General features: G+C 45.9%; 1 protein-coding gene across 1 annotated transcript; it reads left to right on the forward strand.

The window, feature by feature from the left end:
- The first annotated feature begins 13,404 nt into the window (after window positions 1-13,404).
- Il10 (interleukin 10) lies at window positions 13,405-17,945 on the forward strand. Its single transcript, XM_021199235.1, has 5 exons — window positions 13,405-13,637; window positions 14,538-14,597; window positions 14,881-15,033; window positions 16,019-16,084; window positions 17,139-17,945. Exons 1-5 carry the CDS (start codon window positions 13,473-13,475, stop codon window positions 17,229-17,231), a joined length of 537 nt encoding a protein of 178 aa, XP_021054894.1. The 5' UTR covers window positions 13,405-13,472; the 3' UTR covers window positions 17,232-17,945.
- The last annotated feature ends 1,449 nt before the right edge of the window (window positions 17,946-19,394 follow it).

A 19,394-nucleotide genomic window follows, 5' to 3' on the forward strand; every position in this document is an offset into this window, starting at 1 on the left:
CACACACACACACATAATCTACTAGGCTGCATAACCTGGTACAGGAAAAGTCCATGGGGCTTAATGTTTTGTGGCATATCTGCACAGAAGAAACTCCTGGATCCTAGTCTGGGTCCCTGGTTCTAGGAAAAGCTGCTGGGCTCCCCTATCACTGAGTGACTGATGAGACAAAAGCGGGCCTCTTTCATGTGGTTAGCCTTAACACATTTTAAATACTTTGCAAGCCTCTGGTCCTCTTCAAGGGCGGAGAAAGCAGGAAGGTATCTCCTTACTTCACAGAGATGCGAACTGAGGCTCGTCGGAATTGGAAGACATTGCCACAGCCACACACACACACACACACACACACACACACACACACACACACAGAGAGACCAAAAGTCAGCTGTTTAGTTATTATTCCATTGCTATGGTAAGTCTCTATGACCAAGGTACCTTATAAAAGAAACCATTTAACTGGGAGCCTGTTCACAGTGTCAGAGGACTGGTCCATGGCCATCATGGCAGAAAGCAATAGCTGAGAGCTTGCAATCCTGATCTACAGATGGGAGGCAGAGGGAATAAGAGACTCAGCCTGCTGTGAGCTTTAGAAAACTCAAAGCCCACCCCTAGTGACACCTCTTCCAACAAGGCCACAGCTATTCTAGCAAGGCCACACCTCCTAGTTCTTCCTGAACAGTTCTACTCACTGAGGACCAAGCATTCAAATATACGAGCCTATAGACCATATTCGTTCAAACCACCACACCAGCTCTCATGTTTTTCTAGGCCAAAGTCATTACTATTTGAGTACTGTAAGTACATATCCTAACTAAAATGTGCCAACAGCCACACCAATAGACTGTGTCTCCTTTCTATTACTGGCACTCAGGAAACATGGATTCTATTCCAAAGGACAAAGTGGACACACACACACACACACACACTCACACACACACACATACTATAGGGTACAGGAAAAAACACCTCTCAACTCTAGATCATGTGCAAGAGCTGTCACTTTTGTCATGAGTGCAAGAGGATTTTTTTTTTCCTTTTGCTAATCACAAAATAGTTTGTTTTCTTTTTAGAGCATGTTAGTGAGGCACTTGGCACTTACAAATTTTGCCCCCTCTAAGGTTGCTGTTACTACTGTTGCATCTGACCATGAGCAGACCCAGCTAGGCTTCTGTTTGGAAGTCTACTTGTCACACATTTATTTTACTATTGCCTGAGATTTTGAGTCATGAGAAGGTACTGTTTAGAATTTAGATGACTTGGGGCGGGAAGATGGCTCAGCAGCTGAGTGGACATGCTTCTCTTACAGAGGACTGGAGTTTGGTTCCCAGCATCCAGTGTTGGGCAGCGTACATCTGTAGCTCCAACTCCAAGGGTGACTCTGTCCTCCTGGCCTCCATGGACACCTGCACTCACATGCCCATACAGAGACATGTAAGAAAATGGAAAATAACGCTTGGAAAAGGGGATGTATATGACTTTTCAATGTAGCTGACCTTTCCCAAACTGCAAATGATTGTGACATTTCAAAAACAAAAACCACAAAACAAAAAGATCTATAAACAAAGGTTCTTATGCCAATGAGATGTACTGAAATATAGATCGCAAGGGCGTTGGCTGACCAAGGAGGCTACATCTCTAAGTGTTCTTTGTGCATTCATGCATGCATGTGTGCTTATGTCTCTCTGTCTGTCTGTCTGTCTTGACCCCTCCTTTCAAAGGTGTCTATCCACAGTCAGAATCAGTCGATTCTGTTGCTTGTGCCTGAGAAGTGTCAGCATGTCATGGCAGGATATCATGGCAGTAGAAGCCTGAGGAAGCAAAACTGCTCCCCTCGTGGTGAACAGGAACAGAGCCAAGGAGTTTTTCAATGGAATGCCAGTGGGAACAAGTTAATGAAGAAAACCTCATGGAAGATTAGGTGATGGGGAGATGAAGGCGCAGAAGTGAGTGGGAAGAAAGGCCAGTGCTGACCCGTAAGCCCATGCTTGGAGATTCACAAGTAGGAGCAACTCTTACAGCAACAGGAACCTTCTGAGACTGGCCAGAGCCCTGAGCAGAGAGCCTGTAAGAACAAAGACTATACAGCATCTGGTGTGGGATGCCAAACTAAATGGCTGACCTGAAGGCACTGAGCATGGAAGCATGCAAGAATGGAAATTTGGTGATGAAATGAGTAGCCTGAGAAGATGGGCCTGGCTTGTGATACCCAGAAGTCTAAAATGACTTAAGAGCATATTCTGTTCTCTTGTGGCCCCATAACTGGAAGGAATGGTGTACACAGAGTTTGCTGGTTAACCTCAGAATGTTATGGTGAGGACCAGCTACCGTTGAACTTGTGCATGGCCTTTGGCTCAGCTGAGGTGGAAAGTGCAAGGGACCATGGTGGGGTCAGTGTGAAGTTCCCAGCATCCCTCACACCCTTTCTCTGACTCAGATCACAGTTGCCCTAGCCCTCTACCCTGAAACTCCATTTTCCCACCAGTGCAGTGATGAGAGCAAATTCTGGCTCCATCTGATCTGAGAGGCACCAACCTCTTCCCCCACCCCTCCCCAACCCCTTACCAAGCTTTCCGCTAAAGTTTTCTGACTTGACCTGAAGTGAAACAGAAATTTCAGCCACTGTCATTAAGATCAGAAGTCCCACTGTCTGTCATGGTCCTCTACCAAAGACCCTACCTAGTTAGTCTCCATCAGCATCTGCCCCCACAGGCAGGACTCAGCTGGCAGAATCTTAGCTCTTCCCTAGCCTTTGAGTGTTCAGAGCCATTTCAGGAGACTGAAAATGGGAAGCACAACTGAGGTGGTACCAACCAACATAGCTGTTCTGATGATCAATATGTAGTTCCAATAGGCAGAACAGAGGCCATATAGGCCATCGAGGCCAGCCATCGAGTGCCAAAGGAAGGGTTTATTTTCTCACCTTGCAGATATAATAAGGTTTCCTTGGAAGTACACTGGGGTTCTTGATTCCAAAAAAAAAAAAAAAAAAAGAGATGCAAGGAGGTCAGCTTGCCCATGACACCTTTCTAAAGATATCATCTTTACTCTTCCAACTCCCCAACCCCAAGGTCCCCATTAACACACAGTTTAACACAAGGAGACCCTTCTGGTGAGGCACACTCTTAGATGCTACAGGGAGAGTCATTTGGGGCTCTTCCAAAAAATGTTTGACAGTTACTCTTTTAGGACCTAGAACAGCATCATCCTAAAAGCTCTTTATAAAAGCTGATTGTGCTTAATGTACAGAGCACATGGATTACAGCCCAGCCCCAGCTACAGTCTCAGGATCTGGGTTCTATGGGATTTGCATAGGAGACATTCTTTCCCTGATTACCTTAGCTGGCATTTGAATAAACAATACTGTCACTTCCTATAATCCTTTCTCCCTGATAACTCACTTGGGAAGCCTCCCACACCTTCACCTCTCTAAGAGGCTCTCAGCCCTGCGATGAACCCCCCTCTATCTTCCATTCTGCATAACCAGGAGCATCCCAGAGGACCTGCACACCATCCCAGCTTCCCATCCGGCCCTGAGCACTCTGAAGCCGCTGCCATCTCCAAACTCTGAATCCACTGTTGGTTCTTTTCGACGCTTCTTTCCCCCCCCCCCCCCCCCCCGATCTGCACTTGACCCTGGCTCTCTAGAAGCTACGGATCACTTTAGAACTCGTGCCTCACGGCAAGAATAAGGAAGGACCAGAAAGGTTGCCACTCAAGTCTATAGAAACAATGCGTTTCTACGTAGCAGGTGGTGAGCGTCTTCCTTTGTATCATCTACACGTTTCCAGTTTGTGGACTTCCAGCCCGCCTGCTCCTCAGTGTTTCCTTCATGGACCCATGAAAAGGCTGGCAAGGGGGAATGCATGGTGGGAGAGTCAGTCACATGGTCAAATAGCGCTGGCCCCTCAGTGTTGTCCTGTTTTATTTTCTGGGTCAGATACAATGGAAGGGTTGGGGGACCTTAATTCCCCTAAGCCTACAGCTTCTGGCAACCTCTCCAGCACTGAGCCAGCACTCAGATTAGCCTCACCATGCCCTGTCAGGAGAACCCAGTACAATCCCCAAATCACCTTTGCTAAGAAAATCTGTCATTTGAGTCCTCTGTCAGGAGCCAGCCACACCAAAAGGCTTTGATCTACACCAGACCTGCCTCTCAGCAGATATTAAACGGCCAAGGGTGTGTGTTCTACCACGGTGTGGGCCGTTTCTGACTTTGTTTGGTTGGCTGCTCATTTTTTTTTTCTGTTTGGAGGCTTTCAGTTAAGACAGGGCCTCATTCTGTAGCCCAGATTGGCCTTATCTAGTAATCCTCCTGCCTCAAATTCCTGAGTGCAAAGATCACAGGAAGGCTCCACCAAGCCCTACCATGTATAGATTATTTTCTTTCTTAAGAAAGTGTTGGCTCTTCCGAATAGATGTGGCGCTCTCGAGGGTTTTCCAGTAATTTCTCCCTGACACAGTCAATCCGAGAAACCCACCACCTCCCTCCCACACCTGGGTCGCCACTCTGGTCATGCTCTTGAGGAAAAGCCAGCATCATGTCCTGCCACTCAATGAAGGCCTCTCTGGTTTCCGATGCTCTCAGCAGGCTTGACTCACAACGAAACTGCAACCTCAAAGCGCCGGGGGCCAGGACGGCGAGAAGGAAACACAGGTGAACACGCAAAAGCTGCCCCCCAGGAAAAAGGTTTGTTTCTCTTACAGAATGGCACTTCCAGAGCTGGGCAGGAGCACAGACTAGTAGAGACTGAAGGGGCCTGCCTGGTCTTGTACCTGGGGTTTTGGCAGGGAAAAAACACACCGGAACCAATACATCGGAGTGCCAACTAATTTCTGCCACGGGGAGTAGTCTGAGTGGAGGTGCGGTGACCAAAAAAATTCTAGATCTGAAAAGTAGCTTGGGAAGGAAAAAAAATGGCTCTGACAACTCTCCAGCTCTCAGAGGAAGAAAGAAGATTCTGTAATAACTTCTCTTGAAGCTCCTGATCCAGGAACTCGGGCTGGAAGTGGGGTTCCCAGGACATGAGCCTATCTCCTCCCATCACAAGATTATCTTCTCTGTCCCCCTATCATGCCTTCAGATGACTGGGATCAAAACTTGTTCTGCTGTTCCAAAGACCTTAGGTCTATGAGCAGATACATCCAGCTGCAGTCTCTGAGCATTGTAAAGAAGAAACATCAACACCATCCCTTGGCTTTGGCAGCTTGTACAGGACAGGCACTCACTGAATCATTTACATAGGATCACAGTTTCATTTGGTCTTTGCCCAATATGGCAGTTTCCATCCTCTTATCCAACTGTATATAGAGAACCGCAACACATACCAGCTTGGTAACCTGCCCAGTACCACACAGATGCTAAGAAGCAGGTCAAGTCGGACTCCAGGACTTGCCCAAATAACTGCCACACCATGCTACAAAGACAAGCCTCATGGAAGGTATCTATGGCTTCCAACAACAGAACTGAGCCCGGGGACACAGAACTGGTGGTGGCAAGCAGAAGGGTGATAGCAGGTCCATCCTTAGCTGTCTGACATAATGAGGTGGGACACAGGACATGCAGCCTTCTTCCAGAGACCAATAGCCGTTGATGTGAAAACAGTTTATAACCAGCCTCCCACTTGAGGCTCCTGTCCTCAAGGTGTCTACTTAGCACAGATGAGGGCCTCAGGACACAAGGCACAGCCCTGTGGGTACACACCCTTCCCCTTCCTCCCCTACCACACTTGGCCATCCCTCCTCTCTCTGGCTCACTCAGAGATTATCCATTCTCAAAGAGTATCCTAATAACCCAAGAAGTCCCCCACCCCCATTCCCATTATTTAGTTGCCTTTGGGTTTTCTTCAAAGGCTCCAGCCAAAACAATAAATCACAGAAGTCTAAATGTCAGAACACGTATAGGGATGTTTTTTAACTTTGTATGTTTAACACACATATATGCCACAGCACATAATTAGAGGTCAGAGGACAACTTTTAGGAGCCAGTTCTCCCCTTCTGTTCATGTAGGTTCTGGGGATCAAACTCAGATCATTGAGTTTGGCTGCAAGCACCCTTATGCACTGCGCTTTATGCACAGCCCCCAAAAATCTACCTTCTTCTATCAGACCAGATCATTGTAGAGATTTTAAAGGATTTACGCATGTTACTATCACTGTCGCCCAAGCCTTTACAGTGTTATACAGAGACACTTGATGTGGTTTCATTTCTAATGTAGTGATATCAATTGATATAACTCATATAAATAAAAGCTCTATTAGATGTATGTGACATTTTTTTAAGAGTGCAAAGGGATCTTGATTGCAAAGATTGATGGCTGACTTAAAGGCCACACGCTTCCCAACATGGCCACATACAGCCCCTCCCCTTTTCCAGGGCATGAGGCAAAGGCTGGCATATGTGAACAGCACAGCCACTGTAGAAGTAGCCTGAGCACCTGGATCCTTGTCATAAAGATGTGCACAGAGAGCACACACCGAGCATGTGTTTAGAGTCAAGGTCAAAAACCAAGTAGACCGTGTCTGATGACTTAAGAGTTTCTGGAAGAGATGCCGTATTGATTGCTATAGTGAGAGAGACCTCACCACAGATTTAACACTCTGCGGTCAAGGCCTGGACATTTCCCTGAGACAAAATTAACTCAGCAGCCCTCACCTCAAAGCTAGTTCCTAAACACAAGGCTGAGTGTAGCAAGTGCAGAATAGTCATACCATTTGATAGAAGAAAACGTAATTTCAGACTTTTAGTTTCTCCTCGTTACCACAAAACCCACGCACTGCACAAATCCCAGAATAATGCCCCCATTGTGTTGGTGGGCCTCGAGGACTTGATTTCTTAATGCCTAATAAGTAACTTGCTGCTAATACGCAAAATAAGATTGGGCTTAGACTTTGAACCTACATAGCACCTGGGGGAGCCATTTCCTTCTCTGTACCTTTAAGTACGGATTAGATATTGCCTAAGCCTCCTTCTCTCCTCACCTCTTACATATAAGGCATTGTTTTCATTCCCAAAATCAGGGAAGATGCGGTTAACGCCTGCCTGCAAGAGGCTGATTAGTAAACAGAATTTTTTTTTTAAACTGGAACGTTATTATGGGACTAAGCGTGTCGTTTGTAATGACAGCTGTTTCTCCCAGTGAATCCATCCTCTACTTTATATGAGACAGAATAACAAGACACAGAGCCTCTTGGGGCTATGAACCTTTAGGAAGCAATGCCAGAGGTAGAGGGATACACCCATAATTCTAGCAGCTCGGGAGTTTGAGGACAAGCTGGGCACATTTTCAAGAAATTATCAACCACCAAATATTTTAAACAATTCTTATATTAATTCTTTGAGAATTTTCATGTAATATACATAATCATATTCATCTCTCCAACTCTTCCCAGACCCACCACTACCTCTGTATCCATTCAACTTCACGTTCTTTTTCTTTTTCTAAACCCGTCCAATTTGTGCTACCCAAATATTCTTGGATACGGGTATGCCCTAGAGACCAGGTGATGTACCAAGCATTGTAACTTTAAAGAGAACTACCACTCACTCAACAACCATCGATTGCCAAGAGCTCCTCAACTAGGAGGAGCTTCTTCTTCATGTTGGGGTTTTGTCTGCCTTGAGTTTGGCAGGTCTTGGGTATGCTATTACAATTGCTATAGGTTTGTATATGCAACTGTTCTGTTGTCTACCACTATAAGCTGTCCATATGTCCAGAGCAATACAATGGGCAAAGAATGATGATCTAACATGAGCCCTGACCTGTGGTGCTTACAGTAACAAGGCAGAGAGCAAGTAATCTTATCATCATGTGTACAGCGACTGTCTTGAGTCACATACAGCAAAGGTAACATACACCCAGGAGACCTACCTGTCCTGGACTGAGAAAGAAAAGAAAAATCATATAAAGAAGTGGTGTCTAAGCTGAAAGAACTCAGAAAGAGAAAGGGGGAGAAGAGCTAAATATGCAAAGGCCTCTGGTAGAAAAAAAAATGGATCATTTGAAGGGAAAAAAATAAACAAAAACCAAAGAGACTGGGTTATAGAGGGAAACAAAAAACTGAAGCAAAAGGATGGAGAGGTAAACTGGTAAAAATGTTTCTATTCAGTGTTAAAGTGAGCCCTGGGGCTGGATGGCTCAGTGGTTAAGAACAAATAATGCTTTAGCAAAAGACCCAAGTTTGGCACTATGCACCCACATCAGGAGGGTCACAGCCACTTGTAACTCTAGTTCTAAAGGATCCAGCATCTTCCTCTGGACTCCACGGGCACTTGTATTCACGTGTGCATATTCTCACACACATGTACACATAATTAAAAAGAAAATAAGTCTTTAAAAATATATATACACGCTCTGGGAGACAGAGGCCATGCCAATGTACTTTACACTGTGAGCTTCAGGCGGCCTTTGTTTTACCAAAAGAAGAAAAATTGGGAGTTACTTGAGGGTTTTGATGAGGAGATTAACAGTCTTCTGGTGTCTGTAAATGTTCACTCTAAACTAGAGGTCAAGAGATGTGTACAGATGAGAGAAATGCTTACAGAGAAAACTCCAGAGGATGTAGTGATCAACTGAATGTAGATAGGCAGAGGGGAGAGGGGAGCCAAGGAATGATCCTTGAGGTGGACAGTGGCTCTGTTTACTATGCCAGGCAAAGATGACATCACAGAAAGAACACTTTAGTTAAGATACCACATCAGCACTTCTCAATCTGGAGGTCAAACTATCCCTTCACAGGGGTCGCCTAAGACCATCGGAAAACACAGATATGTATATTACAGTTCATAAAAGTAACAAAATCACAGTTATAACTTGGCAATGAAAATAATTTGGGTGGGGGGTCACTACAACATGAGGGGCTGTATTAAAGGGCTGCTGCATTTAGGAAGGTTGAGAGCCACTACACATAAACTGCAGGTCCCATGCAAAAAAGAAGAAAACAGGATTCACTGCTGAACAGTCACTAAAAATTCCAAGACAGTGAGAACCCAGTCTTCTAAGTCATGGTCCCCTGTGTGACTGCTAAAGTCACAATCCAAGAAGCCATCTCCCCTGAGACCTGTCTGTAAGCTTCGAAGTGACAACCATAAAAAAAGAAGATATACATAGGCTAACTTCCATCAAGGGACAAGTTCTGCAGCTGAGAGATGCCACCGGTGTCCAGGCTCAGGTACCTATGGTTATCTGGGGTAGTCATGGATACAGTCAAAACAGTTGTTCTCTCTGAGTAGCCCGAAATGTCACCTTATTGCCTCTGACAAAAGAAACGTCTCATGTGAGAAGTTAGAGTAAGGTATTGGTCCCGGGGTAAAAGTCAAATTGCTTTATGTGGTACCACAGTTACACAAAGGGGAATTCCACGTCGGCTGTCCAGCGATCAGCGCTTCCGTTGTGCTTTGCAACATCTGCTTGGCCACGATTCTCAGGACATCTAATCCGGTTTGCATAATCCTGGCTTGATTTGCCCCTAGGCTAGCCTTAACTCGGGTTCCTTCTAAATCTATGACCCCAGTCACACTGTGTATAAGTGGTGCAAGTAGGGTTGAATACAGAGAAGCCACCAAGGAAGCCTCTGCCCAGGTCACTAAAGCAGGTTATTCGAGAAACATTAGAAATTTAAAAAAAAATCTTTAAAATAGTTTCACTTAAAATCAAAGTGGAACTAATTTTCCGTGCTAGATAAGAAGAAATGAAACTCCCATTATCAGCTTTTTAAAGAGATGTTTAAGTTTTATTTTATTATTGATTCAACTGTGTGTATGTGTGTGTGAGTGAGTGTGGTATGTTATATGTGCATGTGAGTGCTAATTACCATGTGCAAATAGATACACATATAGACCAGAAAAGCCTATGAGATCCCCTAGGGCTGGAGTTGTATGGAGTTGTGGTTGGGAGCTGGGAACCAAACTCTAGTCTTCAGATGGAACAGAACACTCTTTAGGGATGAGCCATCTCTTCAGTCCCCCAAAATAACTACTAACAATCCCACCTTCTCTGTCCATATCACACTCTTGCCATGGTGACTCCATTGCCAGACAATCTGGCTGATCCCTTTGCCTTTCCCTGGCAGCTCCAGTGTGCCACTCAGGGCTTCCAGACTGTCCCCTAGAATTGCAGAAAGTCGTGGAGCAATTACATCAAGAAAGATGCCATTTTGTTGGGCGTGAGTAGATTCCTCACAAGATCTTGTACACTGTATATAAGACTCTAAATTCTACTCATGTGCACAGATACACACATACACACACAGAGAGACACAGACATATGTAGACACACACACACTTTTCTACCCAGAGTCTTCTGCAGCCAAAATGGTGAAGTTTACCAAGCATTAGAATGTCCTATTCCAACATGCCACTCAACTTGGACATCTTGCAATGAAGGTTAGAGAAGAAGAGAGATAATGAAGAGCCTGATAACAGCATATGCAGTTATGCAATAACAGCCATAGACTGCTGGCCTCTCAAGCTGGGTGTGAAGTTCACCTGTGGTCCTAATACTTCAGAGGTTAAGACAGGAAGAGGTTGAGTTCAAGGTTATCCTCGGCTACAGGGGGAAACTTCTTCAGAATAAACTAACAACAAATACTACCTTTTAAAGCCATGCTTAATAAAACTTCCTTTCATTGGCAGCTGACTAGAAATAGGAAATATTTTTGAAACATGGGCAACAGAGGAGACATTGCCCTCCAGATCCCCCTCCCCCTGCCTACAACCTCCATCTGATCTCCCAGAGAAGAATGTATTTAAATATGACTTCTGGACTGACTCAGGCCATTTGTCCCCAAGGAATGCACAGACTGATGTGTAACAGTCATGTCCTCTTGAATCCGCAGCTCCGACAGCACCCAGTCTGTTGCCCATCTATTCCCCAGACACATGCTCTCACTTCCCTGTCATGGGCACTTCCCTTGTCCTGAAGCCCAGCTCAAATCCCCTGCCATGAAATTCTTGACATTTATGTCAAGATATCACTGTGGCTTTGAGGCTTTTCCCAGTGTGCACCAAACACTTCTCACAGACTTGAGCTCTCTGCATGGTCCTTACTTGGCTAAATATGGACTTGTATCAAGGACCTCACATAAGGTTCTTGAGGGCCATTTAGAGTCTGAAATGTTGAGGAGAGAGTGAGCAACAACTTGAAGTCAACAGGGGAAAGAAAAGGCCAACTAGCTGACAAATGGCTGAGGATAACTGGCTATGCGTTTCAGAACAAATAAAGAATTCAGATCATAATTATAAGCCCACTTAGTTGAATATATATTAACAAAAAATATAAATAGTTTTCACATGTGTCTCTTCTTTCTGTCATTGTGGGAATGTGGAGTATATACATTTATAACATTAATATAGTAATACATGATGGTATATTCATGAAACTAATTATATTATGTTTACATTAATATATGCTCAGACACTATTAAAACATTAATATAAATATGATGTATCATTATATTAATATAAATTATATGCTATAATTAAGTACATGCTAATATATTAATGTTTTATGTTAATATATTATGAAGTAGTTTGGTGTACATGTGTAAAAGGATATTCTAGACGAAAAAATAATTACAGGAAGATGTAAGAGATGCTGCCTCTCCTGATGAGTCCTGTTCTCACCCCTCTGCTTCTCCTGGTGTTTCATCTCCTACCCCTGGATCAAGCTCATAGAACTGTCCAGTGCCAGTCCCAAGGACAGCTGGTACCTTCCACAGGCCAGATTCAGTCAGTGCCGGAGGGGGGTGATCAGACACACAAAGCTAAATACAATATGTTCAGGGAGCTTGTAGCTGCTCAGAAAGACAAAAAATATGCAGGAAGGCAGCAAAGGAGATTGTGGCTGTCACTGTACAGTAAATACAGGTCACAGTCAGGAGAGAGGGCAGTGAGGGTCCATGCTGGCTGGGTCTTGAGCCTTTTCTGGGGTTCAGATCCCTGGTCTACAGTAGTGTGTCCACACCTAAAACATCAGCTCAGAGAGGCAGTTGCTTCTGCTGATGAAAACAGACATCCCAAAAAAACCCAGAAGTCAAAAGGAAAGGAGAGAGTGAAAGGATGGAGGCTCCCTGTCCCCTTCCCTGTGCTTGCTGCTGGTAGAACTCAGCCTGGAATTGACCGGAGCAGCAGTTCTTGAGTCAATTCCATTCCAACTTCTAGAAGATTCTTTTCCCGTCAAAGAGTGTCGGGAGGAGAGGCCAGACCCCCTTGACTCTGGTCTGCCAGCCACCACATCGGATAACACTAGATAAGCCCAAGTTCCTGTTCTACCAGCTCTGGTGTGCTAACCCTCCCCAATGGGGCAGGCTTGGAACCCTGTGCCAACAGTAGATCCTCCCCTGTACTGATGCAGGAAGGAGAGCCTGGGGGTGTACCCTCCTCATGGGTCTACTTTTATTTAAACAAACATTCCCTGGTCAAGAGGACATGTAGCATTGCCCCCCTGGGTCACACAGAAAACAGGTGGCAGGAGGACAAGTGGTTGCTGGCCCAGGGTACAGAGTGAAAGGCAATGGAGGACTCTAGGTGAATGCTCTTCCCACCCAAACTGAGGTCCCTACTGAAGGGAAGGTCCAGGCATAATCAAAGGACTATCTGTAGAAGTACTAACATCTCCACCTCCATCCTTCAACAGCTACAGGTTACACATCTCCAAGCCTGGGACATTGTAAAACAGGGCCATGGTAAGGTCTACCTGACAGCACAGAGCAAAACTTCCCAGAAGTCTGAGCGCCTTCTCTTAACTTCTCATGCTGGGATCTGAGCCTCTCAATGAAACACGGGCCAGAGGAGGCACCAGAACTCTCCGCTGACCAACTGCCCCACAGCACACATACCCTCAAGGGATAGTCTTGAACACATGATGGAAGAATTAAAGAGAGTGAGGTCTGAGGAAAATCAGCCCTCTCAGGTTTCCTTTGGGTAACTGATTGCTAAGGTGACTCCTGAGTCAGCAAGAAATATTGGACATTCAACCCAGGTTGAAAGGAGGAAACAATTATTTCACAATCCTAATATGTTCTGGAATAGCCCATTTATCCACGTCATTGTGACCAGGGAGTGCGTGAATGGAACCCAAAGTTGAGAGCCTCTGTACATAGATCAGCTGTCTGCCTCAGGAAATACAACTTTTAGTATTGAGAAGCTAAAAAGAAAAAAAAAAAAAAAATTTAAAGAGAGGTAGCCCATTCTAAAAATAGCTATAATGCAGAAGTTCATTCTTACAAGTTCTTTTGCGCTTACAATGCAAAAAAAAGGGAAAAAAAAAAAAAGAAAGAAAAAAAATTAAACTCAAACATTACATGGTTTAGAAGAGGGAGGAGCCTGAATAACAAACCTTTGCCAGGAAGTTTGTAAATGGCAAGGCCCCACTGAGCCAGTATAAAAGGGGGCCAGGACAGGAGGTCGACACTTTAGGGACTTGCTCTTGCACTACCCACGCCCAAGGTAGCCTTGCAGAAAAGAGAGGGTCATCATGCCTGGCTCAGCACTGCTATGCTGCCTGCTCTTACTGGCTGGTGTGAGGATCAGCAGAGGCCAGTACACCCGGGAAGACAACAACTGCACCCATTTCCCAGTCAGCCAGACCCACATGCTCCGAGAGCTGCGGACGGCCTTCAGCCAGGTGAAGACTTTCTTTGTAAGTGTGAGCCCGCAGGGCCTTTCTTCCTGTGATTACCCGAAATATGCATTCTAATGGAACTGCCAGAATAGCTCCCCTTCTCCTCCTCCTTCTCTTCCTCCTCCTCCTTCTCCTCCTCCACTTTCTCTTCTTCCTCTTCTTCCTCCTCCTCTTTCTACTCCTCCTCTTCCTCTTCCTCCTTGTTCTCTTTCTCCTCCACCTCCAGCTCCCACCTCATGCTGCTCCTCCTCTATCTCCAGCATCTATTCCCCTTAAACTTAAATCCAGAGAGTCCTAGGACAAGCCATGAGTTAAACTAAACCCAGGCACATCCAAAAAGCTAAGTCTCTCCCATGCTCAAGAACTTTCTGTTAAGTTTCCAGTGAGGCTCCAGGTTTTGCTGGCTAGGACAAAAGTCTGTGTTATAGGCGGTCCATGCTGTCTCTGCGTGGTCTCTAGATCTGGAGGATGGAGGTTTGGGGGGTTTGGGGCAGCACCAGGCATAGAGAGCTTGCATTACAAGAGTATTCCCCTTTCAGAGCTCCTGGAACTGGTATGGAGGTCCAGAGAAAGGCGGAGAGCCATGCAAAACAGGCTCTCCATAAGGGACTCCAGAAAGGAAGTGTTGACACCTGTGCTCTTGAAACCTGATCTGATTCATCTGAAAGAAGACCGGACCTGGGTCAAACTTCCCCCAGTCTGTTAAATTCTGTCAGAAGTTTTTTAAAAACAACTGGATCCCAAGAGGAAGGACTTTGATTTAACTCCAGGCTCTAGCACTGTCAAATCCTGTTCTTAAAACTCTCCTCCTTTCCATAGTTGCCAGGGCTACACTGATTACAAATTCAAAACTCTACAAATGGAAAAGTATTCCAATGACATGCACGTTGGGTATTCACAATCCTTTTGTTCTTCCAGCAAACAAAGGACCAGCTGGACAACATACTGCTAAACGATTCCTTAATGCAGGACTTTAAGGTAAGAGTTCCTCCGGTGGGTGCTGGGGAGCGATCAAGTGATTAGGGACAGGAGGCGCTGCTTGTGACAGCGAGAGCTGGGTCTGATGCCACAGCTTTCCAAAAGAGAAGTGAGAAGACCTTAACTCAGCATATCGCCAGCAGTCAAGGGTTATGAAGAATTCTTTCTGTGGTAGAGGGAGAAAATGTAACTAGAAGGGGGAGGGGGTCCTTAGGAATCAAGGTTAGTGGCAACAGACCATCATTCTAGTAAGTCACACCCAACCTTTGATCCCTGCCTCTAGGGTTACTTGGGTTGCCAAGCCTTATCAGAAATGATCCAGTTTTACCTGGTAGAAGTGATGCCCCAAGCAGAGAAGCATGGCCCGGAAATCAAGGAGCATTTGAATTCCCTGGGAGAGAAGCTGAAGACCCTCAGGATGCGGCTGCGGCGCTGTGTGAGTAGCAGACCAGTTCTTCCCCACCCGCAAATCCCCCGGAGCCACCCAACAAATACTGTCTCTTACAGCCCAGTCAGGCCACATGCATCCAGAGACACACACAGACTAGACAGGAGACTAGGTAAATCTAGAGAGACGCCCGCCCGGAGTCAGGTCTCTTGCTCATCTGTCTCTGAGCGAGTGTGGGAGTGACTTTGAGGCACTCACACGTGAAGATTTGCGCATAGCCTTCCTGTTATTTGTGAGTCATCGTGGGTTATTAGTTACTCCCCTCTCTCTTCATGGGAAGGCTAGGGCTTCAGTCAGGGCTCCCTCACCTCTGGGCTGCCAACTGAGGCTCCCAAGCACAGGAAAACATTCACTTCTTCATCTCATCTTTTGGGAAGCAAATTCAGTGGCACACAGCTGGGCTGATAGGACTCTGGTATTTCAGAAGGGCCAGAAGACTACTGTCCCTAAGCCAGTATCTGTGAATAATACAGCCAGGGCAGCTGTCCCTGACTGAAGCAATGCCTTTGCTGATCCTGTTTGTCGTTCTTCTCTCACTGATACTGGGACATCAGCTGGAGTCTACTTGTGCAATGGTTCTGGCCCAACGATTTGGTCCCAGTAGCTGAGACTTTCGCTCCTCTCTCAGACACCTAGAAATAGTTCATGGTGATTGAGATTGGAGATAGACAAGAAGAGACACTAAAAACAGAACAGATGTCTTGGGGCTCTGAGAGACAAAACCCAAGACCTGAGTTCACACCCACACTTAGCAAGCCATCTTAGTGATGGCAAAGACATACATTGCATCTTCCTAGGCTGTTCTCCTCTTTCCCTACTGAATCATGGCTCAGTTCTCCCCAGGAGCTAAGAAGTGGGCATTGAAGATGAGCGAGGGTGTCTCCTTCCTCGCACAAGAAGATAGTTTCCCCCCAAGTGCCACGGATGCAGGATTCAAGCAAGAATTACCAATGATCTCTCTTTTCTTCTTCAGCATCGATTTCTCCCCTGTGAAAATAAGAGCAAGGCGGTGGAGCAGGTGAAGAATGATTTTAATAAGGTAAGTGGCAAGGGGGGTGGCGCGTGTAACATGACCTCTGTCCATGGCCAAAGCGCAGAAGGAGGGTGGGAGCTATTCTGCATCTGGAGTGTGGGAACCCTGCAAATGGTGTGACCTCCTCTGCCAGTTAGAAAGCCACCACCTCAGATAGGTTTGTTTTCTGCAAAGCGTCTCCGGCAGTTTCTAAATGACTACTCCACTTTTGCAGGCTTTTGGCTTAGACTGACCAGACAGCCTATGAGCACAGGGCACTAGGTGTTGAGGAGAGTGACAGAGGAAACAGAAAGTACAGAAAGTGCCTTGTTGGGAAACAGGCTGAACCCACAAGTACAGAAAGCAGACATGAATTAATGCACACGGGTACACATCACTGGGGCTCGGCCTGGATGCCCCTCCCCCCAAATCAGAATGAGCAGGAAGCAGAATTCTTACTTGTCCCGGGGCACTTTCCACCTGGCAAACAAAATGAGGTTTCACACTTCCAACTGCCTGTGAACCTATTCAACCCTAGTTCCCAGAAGCCATGTGGCCTACATCATCATCATCATCTTTGTGGGCGAGGCAGAGACACCTGGCAGGGCTCCAACATCAGTGGGCATGAATTCCATGACAGCAGGTCAGAACTGCAGGGCGAGGACTGCCTACACACTCAAAACATTAAAAAAAAAAAAGCATTTCCCTGCTATCTCCATCACTGTCCTGCTTACAAACTGCTTCCTCTGATATCTTTGCATAACATTCTGCATAGGCATTATGTGAGCACTAGCCTCTTCAAAAAAAAAAAAAAAAAAGAGTTGAAAAGGTGCCACTCTGACAGCGCTTTGAGGACTGAATGCTTCCCTTGCTGACTCCTGGCAGTGCTTAAAGCCGGGAGAAGGCACAGGGGAAGCAGGGGAAGGCACAGCCCCTTCCCAAAGCAGACGGACAAATCTTTGGGTCCTTCAGCTCCCAACACAGGAACGCAGTGATCTTTCTACGCTCAGCGTCCTTCCCAGTGCAGGGAGCCCCTCAGCCCTTCAATGGGTTCTAACCAGGTGCTTCTCTCCCCACACAGCTCCAAGACAAAGGCGTCTACAAGGCCATGAATGAATTTGACATCTTCATCAACTGCATAGAAGCATACATGAAGATCAAAATGAAAAGCTAAAACACCTGGAGTGTGTGTTGAGTCTGCTGGACTCCAGGAACTAGACAGAGCTCTCTAAATCTGATCCAGGGATCTTAGCTAACGGAAACAACTCCTTGGAAAACCTCATTTGTACCTCTCTCCAAAATATTTATTACCTCTGATACCTCAGTTCCCATTCTATTTATTCACTGAGCTTCTCTGTGAACTATTTAGAAAGAAGCCCGATATTATAATTTTACAGTATTTATTATTTTTAACCTGTGTTTAAGCTGTTTCCATTGGGGACACTTTATAGTATTTGAGTATTTAAAGGGAGATTATATTATGTTATATAATGGGAGGGGTTCTTCCTTGGGAAGCAACTGAAGCTTCTATTCTAAGGCTGGCCACACTTGAGAGCTGCAGAGCCGTTTGCCATGGTGTCCTTTCAATTGCTCTCATCCCTGAGTTCAGGGCTTCTGAGAGAGTTGTGAAGACGCTCATGGGTCTTGGGAAGAGAAACCAGCGGGATTCTTTGATGATCATCCCTGCAGCAGCTCAGAGGGGTCCCCTACTGTGATTCCCCAACCGCTTCATCCCTGAAAACTGTGGCCAGTGTGTTATTTATAACCACCTAAAATTAGTTCTAATAGAACTCATTTTTAACTAGAAGTAATTCAATTCCTCTGGGAATGGTGTATTGTTTGTCTGCCTTTGTAGCAGACTCTAATTTTGAATAAATGGATCTTACTCAAATCACATTGTGGTGTCTATTGAGTTCTGTCTGATTTAAGAGAAAAATCCCTTAAAATTTCAGAGGGCAGAAGCAGGGAATGAATCTTAGACTCCACAGAAAGAATGCCAGCAACCTCTCCAGGAAGGGGTAGAGCTCAGATCAGGCTTGCCTGACTTTCAAAGCATCAGCATAAACTCCTGATATCTTCAAGCTCAGTCCTTTAAAATGTGTCCTGAAACCTTAAAAGGCATTCTACCTTCCAAAGCTAGGAAAGGTGATTCTAAGTAACCATCGGAAGGAAGTGGGAAGCAACAAAGCTGAAACTCTGAGATGAAAGGTTGGGGTTAAGTATGGAAGCTAGGGGCGGGGGCAGGTGGCAGGATGGCTCAACAGTTAGAGTGCTTGCCGGCACCAGTGAGACGGGAGTTCATATCCTTGGAATCCAACCAACACACAACCAACCCTAGGCAAGACATGCCTAATTGTGTCGGTGGTTCCTTCAAGCTCCAGAGGTCTTGGGGTGAACTTAGATCTGTCTGGGGGGGGGGGCGCTCTGGGGGATTAACACACATTCATCACTAGTTCCTAGATTAACACACATTCATTACTAGTTCCTAGAACTGGGAAATAGTCTGGTTACTACTGACAATCACAATTAAAAACTCCTGCCAAGCCCGCCAAACCCTTTCACATGCTAAGCAAACATCTGCTGCTCAACCAAGTCACTCCAGCCACTTTGAGATAAGGCCTCAAGGAAACTCAGTATGGCCTTGAACTCAGCTCTTCCTCCCTCAGCTGCCCAAGTACTGGGATTCTTCTTCAGACTAAGGTCCCAGGCAACAGAGTTGAGCCATTAGAGGAGTTGACTATAGGTAAACTGACCTACTCAGTTCCCAAAGGATGCAAGCACTCCTCCTGCCCCCGCCCTGAACCACCAGATAGATGTTAGACTGACTTCTGCCTGGGGTAGGGGGGGTGGCTGGGGAAGCCCTACTAAATGTCTCGTGACTTCGAGGATAAGGGGAAATAGTGAGCTGAGTAACCCTAACACCACACACACACACACACACACACACACACACACACACACACACACACACACGTGCTGGCCAAGCAGCCCGGGGACAGGGTGGGTGGGAGCTGACAAGCTGTGGTCATTTTTTCAGTAAGACCTGACTCACTTCGGTTAAAGTAACCATAGGAAGGAAGTGGGAAGCATCAAAGCTGAAACTCTGAGATGAAAGGTTGGGGTTAAGAATGGAAGCTAGGGGCGGGGGCAGGTGGCGGGATGGCTCAGTAGTTAGAGTGCTAGAGTTCCTATCCTTGGAATCCAAGCAAATGCTAGTGTGTATGGTGGCCTGAGAAGGCACAGACAGGGGATCCCAAGAGCAGGGTGGCTATCTGTTAAGTTCCAAACCCTGGCTAAGTAGCTGAGGTGTCTATTTAACATATCAAAGCAGAACCGG

The sequence above is a fragment of the Mus pahari genome, chromosome 5 (genome assembly GCF_900095145.1).
Source record: "Mus pahari chromosome 5, PAHARI_EIJ_v1.1, whole genome shotgun sequence".
NCBI classification, from domain to species: Eukaryota; Metazoa; Chordata; class Mammalia; order Rodentia; family Muridae; genus Mus; species Mus pahari.